Raw genomic sequence first — 7,396 nt, forward strand, 5'->3', positions numbered from 1 at the left:
TAAGCTTAAAGGAACTATCAGTCATTTTACCTTCCTATATCAATATAATATGAATCCTATTATCCATAATATTGTTTCTAATTGAAAATTGATTTTGAGGGCTATTTATCCCTCTAATGTTCCAAGAAAGGATCTTCATTTATTTTCCTTAGTTGCAGAGTCTAGGGTCCTCTGCCTCCCACAAGCAATTTCTCTCACCACTTCTTTATGCTTGGCGAGTCTCTGTGATGGTATGTCCTTTGAGTCTTGACTCACATCCAATTTGAGGCTCCTATCCAACTTGTTCACATTATATTCATTAGATTTCATATTCTTGGTTTTTATCCTTTGCGTGATCCAGCCATCATCAGGAGGAGTTGTGGTACAACTGGATGAAACCTTGGGAGAAAAGGGATCCAAACTCTTCCCCGTAGGAGGGGGGCTGGTCTCCAAGCCATCTATGACCTTAGAAATACTATTGACAGGTGTAGAGGGGAGAGAAGATACAATCTTGCTCGTAGGAGTCTCTGGTCTATTGGAAATCTCCCTCTCCTCAAGGGTGGGTGCCTCTGGAGGAACATGGGGATTAGGATCAACTAATTCCTGAGGACTAGAGATTTGTAGGTTTTTCACAGGAGTTTCCATAAGCTTAATGAGCACATTATTAAAATGGTATTCCCCATTAGAGAGGGGATGATCAGAAGATGGAGGCTTAGTGGCCTTAACAGAGCCAGGGGTGGGGGTACTATTAGGGAGAGTTTGAGAGAAGAAAATTTCCATCTACTTTTGGGGCTGCTCAGGCACCATTTTGCAGTTGGAAACAACATGGCCATATTTAGAGAATCTCTGGAAAAAGGTTGTAGCATTCTCATAGACAATAGCTTGAGTCCATCTTCCCAACTTAGAATTGAGGGTAATAAAATTTGGCAAGTTCTTATTAACTGCAACCAAAACACAAAAACAGACAAAAACTAACCTGGATTTGGTTCTGGTCACTTCATCTACCACCACAAAATGGCCAAAGGTGTTGGCAATCCAGCAGAAAATCATCTCATCCCAGACTAGAGCAAATTTGTTGAGATCTGCAACAGGGTCAAATCTCGGCTTCCATTTGCAAAGGGAGAGATGGTGTTTGCCATAGGTCCAATACCCAGAAAGGATCAAAACCATATCTTCCTTCAAAGTAAATTTGAAAAGGAATAATGCTCTTGGCATAGCACTAATCATGACACTCCCTTTGAGTTTCCATTTAGTAGCAGCCCATTTTCTCACCATATCAACTGAAGGTCGAAAGGAGAAGAACTTGCTCACCAATGTGAACGTCATTGAAGACATTATCTTGTCAACTACCTTGTCTGACAATATAATAGCAGTCCCTTCCTCAATTTGAACACATTTTGAGGTTGGGAGTGGCTCCCCAATTGCCTGGGTATTTCCTATCATAGCATTCTTCCAACCCTTGGAAGAGGCATCACCTTTGGGTAGCTCACTAGCCACCTCATTAGAAGGTGAAGCATCTTGTTCCGCACCTAAAGCAGAGGAGGTTGTTACTACTTATTATAGTTGCCATTAGTTTAATATCCAAAGTCATTCTAAATACTCTAGTCGGTTACTACTACCGAAACATTCAGTCGGTATGCATAGAATAGTCGGTTATAGAAGAAAGTAGTCACAGAGCCCAGTATTCACCGAGCTGTCTACCGAGTAACATTTCATGTCTACCGAGCAGAAATAATGATACACCAAGTTGATATACACCAAGTGAAACGTGTTACCAGATTCATTGAATCTAGACACACATGGGAAAACGTGTTACAAGATCGAGGAACAAGTAACCGTTATCACATTGGAAATTGCACTTAAAGATTGTGTATGATTTTGAGGTCATCTAACCAATGAAATATTCTGTATGGTTATTCATTCAATAAATCATGTTTGTAAGATCGAAGCAATGAATCAGATCACCGATATAAGAGATCTATTTATTCAGCATGGACTAAGGATAAAAGTGTGATATAGAGAGACATAGAGGTGTATGAAGCAAGACATGTGTGATACATAAGAAAGCACTAAGTGTTATGACTGTTACAGAGACACAGAGGTCACCGAGGAGGATTTCAAAGAACAGTCAAAGCACAGAGTAAACAGAAGGGTTTACCGAGTTATTCTATAGGTTACCGAGGTATGCTATAAGCAAGGTAATCTCATTTTGAGCACATAGAATCTGCTATAACATTCCAGATGTAAAGTTGCAGATATTTGTAAAGATTTTATTGTAATAATTTGAGTTGTAAGAGAAACCTCTAACAGGGTAAAAGACTCTAACTAAGTCTATATATTGTAAAGCCTCTAACCAGGTGCAACATTTAGTTTAAGTGTTGTAAAATCCTTTAGCAAGGTAGATCTAACGATCTTGATACTCCTAACAGGGTAAGCTATCAGAAATAGCTGAACATGTAGCTCTAACCGAGCAACCTTTATTATTGCAGTAGTGAAGTTGTGGGTGCTATTCCAACCGCAGTTTTTCTCTCTAACCAAGAGTTTCTGTGTAACCAAAATATATGTGTTATGGAGTGAATCATGTGTGATTGTTATTTATTTGTTTTAGCTTTATGTTATGTTACAACAGTTTTTGGTTTATGCATAACAGTGAAGATATTGTTGATAAAAGGATTTGAAGTACTGATTCACCCCTCCCCTCTCAATACATTAGCTTTCCATATTGGGCCTAATAGAGGTGTCACTCAATTTCAAGACCTCTTTTTATTTTTATTAGCATAGAGGTGTCACTCAATTTCAAGCACATTGTGATTATTTTTTTAACCAAAATTAATAGTAAAAACAATTGTCGAAAGTTTAAAAAATTATATTCATTTTAGTCCATTATATTTAAGACAAATATTATGCTTTAAGTCAAACGTGTGTCCCACTTGTGGAACGTCCTATTTTTGCCTAAAATCACATATTTTTTAGAAATAAATTATGCTTTAAGGTTTGAGGGATTCCGTCTAAAGGATTTTAATTGAAAAGAGTTAGACTAGACCAACTTAAATCAAATCCCCTTGGATAAAACCCCACTTATCTTTAATCATACTTCTAATGTAGTCTCCTCTACACCTATCAAAATGTAAAAAAGTCACCTTTGTCTTACCTTTTAGGGGATCAAATTAAGTCATTTAGAAATTCTATTTTTTAACTATGTAGCCTTTATTATAAGCTTTCCAAAAAGTATGATTTTGAATATATTTAATATGATTATTATATTTACTTTTTATTTTTTGTGAATGTAGTTTTTTTAATGAGCATGAGGACTTTGTTTCACACACAGAAAAATAGAAGAAATTTTTTTTAAAAAATATTTATGTACTAAGTATTGATGTCTTTATTTGAACCAAAAGAGAAGTTAATTTAAATATATATAGAACAAGTTATATAATATTGAATAAATCTATGTATAAAATATGAAAATCTCACTTGATTAATAAAAGATAAAATATGCAACAATAAGTTATATAAATTATGCACTAGGTATTGGTGTTACCAATCTATGTTCAAGATATATAATTTTATATTTTCTGATAAAAAAATTATGTGATGTTGTATAAATATTATTTTAAAAAAAGTTGTGAATGATAAAAAATAAACTATCATAACTTACATTAAAAAATTCACAATTTGTCTTTTAATTATTTTTAAATACATTTAAAATCTACATAAAATATCTCAAAAAACATTAATTCATATTATTTAAAAAATTTAAATAATTTAATTAATACGGATGTTAAAAAATAGAAATCTAATTAAAAATACTAATTTCAATGTCCACTTTGATGAAAAAGTGGGACACTAGTACAAATTGACCCATCTACTTATACACTAATTTGTAATTGTTTTCTAATTGATCTTTCTATACTTTACTATAAAATAAAAAAATAGATATTAATATTGTCTATAAATAATATTTAAATTAAAAAAAAACAATTAATAAGATAAAAGAGCCTAGTTGGATGCTAGTGAGTTTAAAGACGAGCATAAATCGTGTCATTTCTTTTATTAAAACTAGGGATGATTCACTTAAATTTCAAACACATAATCTACATATTTATTTAACAATCAAAAGGTGAGGATCTCAATTCTGTCATAGGACTCCTTTGCCTCTATTTTAATTGTTCCCTCTTCTAGAATAGTGTGAGGTATTCTAGATTAGTTTTCAAAAGGTGGTGAAAATATGGTGGTAGTATGGTTTTTTAATATGGTTTTTCATTATTTGGGTTTAGTTCATGTGACTGTTGTTTAGTTTTCTTCTGATTTTGGTTTTTCTTGTGATTGTTATTTAGTTTTTTTCCGACTTTGGTTTTTCTTTTTGGATACTTGTGATTTCATTATCTACCTAAAAGTTTACCTTTCTTTTTTTTATATACTTCTTTAAAAAAAAGTGTATATAGTGGTGAAAAGTCTAAATACTAATCATAACATCATCAAATCAAAGATTATTTATTTTATAAAATGTAATTTCAAGCAGATCATCATACAGATGCATATCAAAGGATCAATGAGTCTATTAGTGAAAGTTTAGGAATTTAGATAGTGTTGTGTACTTTTTTAAGATTTCAATTGTGTTTTTATTTGCATCAACATTTTGGATCACATTCTATGATTCATCTTTTTCTTACTCCCGAGTTTTTGAATATCCCGATGATGGATCATAGAGTGTGATCTGAAATGTTGACATAAATTAAAAAAAATCAAAATCTAGAAAAAGCACACAACAATAGAATGGATTGTGGAAAACTAATATCACTAATTGAGGTAGTACTATTGTATTGGATAAAGTTAGGTTAATAAGAGAAGAAAAGTTAGCAAATCAAAGTTTTGAAGGCTTAGACAAATGAGAATTCAATTAAATGTTCAACAAACATCATATTGTATTACATCAAGCAATTATTTAACAATAGACAATTAACATTTAAATTAAACGTCACAATTTATATAGTCTAATTTATGTAGTATAAGGTGTTGCAACTAATTTTTGTTTGATCATGCAATGTAGAATTGTTAGTTGCTTTGAGAGATATTCTAAAAGCAATGACATTGATGCACCTTGTGACTTTACCTCCTTTGTATCTAGCTTTGTGATGTGCTCTTAAATAACACTTTTTGCTAAGCTAGTTGATGATTGGCCTAAGAGTGTTTTAAACAAGGTTTGATAGGGCATCTATTTGAAAAATGATGTTAGTGCACATTATCTGAATTATGGTTCCTAGAGTAGAAGGGGAGTGATTAAATATTGTAATACAACAATTTTCATTAAAAATTGATAATATAATGGATAAAGATGGATGGTTTGATGCTTATATTTGGAGGGACAAGGGATGTGATAATATTAATCATGTATTAATTACATTGTGACATAAAAATAGGAATGAGTGTGGTCCTAAGTGTCCCATGTTAGAGTAGAGTAGTTCCAAACATGACTATATTTTTTAAAGAACTCTTAGAAAGAGGTCATGAGCACAAGGTTATAGAAATGAGCTCAAGGGCTTATTGTTAGTTTTGATCAATTTTTTAAGCAAATGGAAGGAGTGAAGAAATTAAGTCCATGCTAAAGCAAAGGGTCCTTCCTATCTATAAACTTAGAAATCAATCACCAAGATTTCCATATTTTGATAGAGTGGTGGAAACCTCATTATTGAAGAAGGGAGATAAAATTAGTTAATCTTGCAATTAACTATGTTTTGTTTACCCTCATTCAAATTCAAGGACACTTCATTCCTTAAGCGATTCTTCAAAGGTTTTTTCCCTTGATAGATTGAGCGATCCATTTAGAGATCGAGAAGATATTTGTGTTTTCAAATTAATGATACCTAGTCATATGATATTTTTAGGTTGGATGGAATGAAGCCATGAAGTATCTCTATAAACAATTCCATCCTATTTGGACCAAAAAAATTATCAAATCATCTTAGTGAGTTTCCATAATTTTTTTTGGAAAGGAAAGATAAATCTTATTGTTAAGTTGGACTTTGTCAATGAATCAACAAATTTTGTTTCCCCATTGTATGAGTCTAGATTTGATATCATTGGCAAACCACTTCCACATGTACACTATAGAGACACAAGTCAAAAGAGATCTCTAATTACCAATAATAATGCCATACTTGATATTCTTCCACCTAGCATGAACCTAATATGAGGAAGGATCAATATTGATGATGAAAAGCTATGTTCCATGTATTAAAAACTTAGATCTTGATATTATACTTGATAGAGATTCAATAATTCTATAACATTGATGACTTTTGAACATGCAAATTTAAACAACCTTAAACTATTTTTGTATTAATTAAACTAAGATTGTGGAAAATTTACCATAAATTATAAATCAATTTAATTGATGCTATGAAACTAAGTTTTGTGAAAAAGAGGAAATGCTTTTGTAATTTATTCAAATTGTATAAGGTCCATTTTGATACAAAATAAGTTAAGAGTTTGAAGATAATAATGTATTGATTCAAAGATAATACATATATGTTTGAGAATAAAATAATAAAACAACAAGTATAAGATGTTGGCATATGTGCAGAGTATGTTGACATGATGATATTGTGTTGTCATTGATGTCAACATGCTAAAGAGAGAGCCGGTAATATGTTGAAGAGTGAACCGGTAATATGTTGAAGAGTGAACCGGTTTATTGAAGCTAAGCAAGTGGCAAAGTGAACCGGTATAATGTTGTGAACCGGTATATGTGCAAACGGTGAAGCGGTACGTTTGTCCAAGTGAACCGGTATATGGAATGTTTTCTATCAAGGTTTAATATGGTATGACTACCGGTTGGTAGTCCCAGCCTCAAGGTTTCCGGTTGAAGTGTTTCGAGCCTGTGTGATTCAACCGATGGCATTGTGTGATGAGTTAGCATTGTAATGAAGATCAGATCGTGTTGCCACGTCAGCCTCGTGCACGTGAAGGATCTTGCATGAAGGGGATTGATCCTATCTACCTCAGGAATGTGCGAAGTCCCTGCAAACGGTGAAGAACGCTTGATGGGTTATCGCCTCCAAGAAGTGGCGAAGAACGAACGATGGAGAATGTCTTGAGATCTGTTCAAGACCGTTGTATTCAAATGCAAAGTGTTCAATGGTTAGGATTGAACCGACTGAATTGCTCAACCTAAATGTTTAGGGTTTACGTTTTATGCTACCGACCTATATGTTTCCTATAAGGTCGATGTTGTGTTTCATGTTGAGGTTGTTGGCAAATGTTGTGTGTGTATCTAAGTGCAGAGATACGTGATTCTTACGAGACCAAATAAGAGAATTGATACCTACAAAGTGTGTGTGTAGAAGGAAGGAACTAAAATGGATCTGCATTGGCATTGAGTGCTATTACCAGATCATTGTAATACCTGTTGATCTCT

The 7,396-nt window shown here is 33.0% G+C and overlaps 1 protein-coding gene across 1 annotated transcript; it reads right to left on the bottom strand.

Moving 5' to 3' along the window:
* Nucleotides 1-759: 759 nt before the first annotated feature.
* On the bottom strand, nt 760-1,422 carry LOC131876578 (uncharacterized). Its single transcript, XM_059222014.1, has one exon. It carries the CDS (start codon nt 1,420-1,422, stop codon nt 760-762), a length of 663 nt encoding a protein of 220 aa, XP_059077997.1.
* Nucleotides 1,423-7,396: the final 5,974 nt, after the last annotated feature.

This window comes from Cryptomeria japonica, chromosome 6 (assembly GCF_030272615.1).
Source record: "Cryptomeria japonica chromosome 6, Sugi_1.0, whole genome shotgun sequence".
Taxonomy (NCBI): domain Eukaryota; kingdom Viridiplantae; phylum Streptophyta; class Pinopsida; order Cupressales; family Cupressaceae; genus Cryptomeria; species Cryptomeria japonica.

Bases quoted from the DNA above. Each gene is read 5' to 3' on its own strand.
- LOC131876578 (XM_059222014.1), bottom strand. From the start codon at position 1,422: ATGATAGGAAATACCCAGGCAATTGGGGAGCCACTCCCAACCTCAAAA.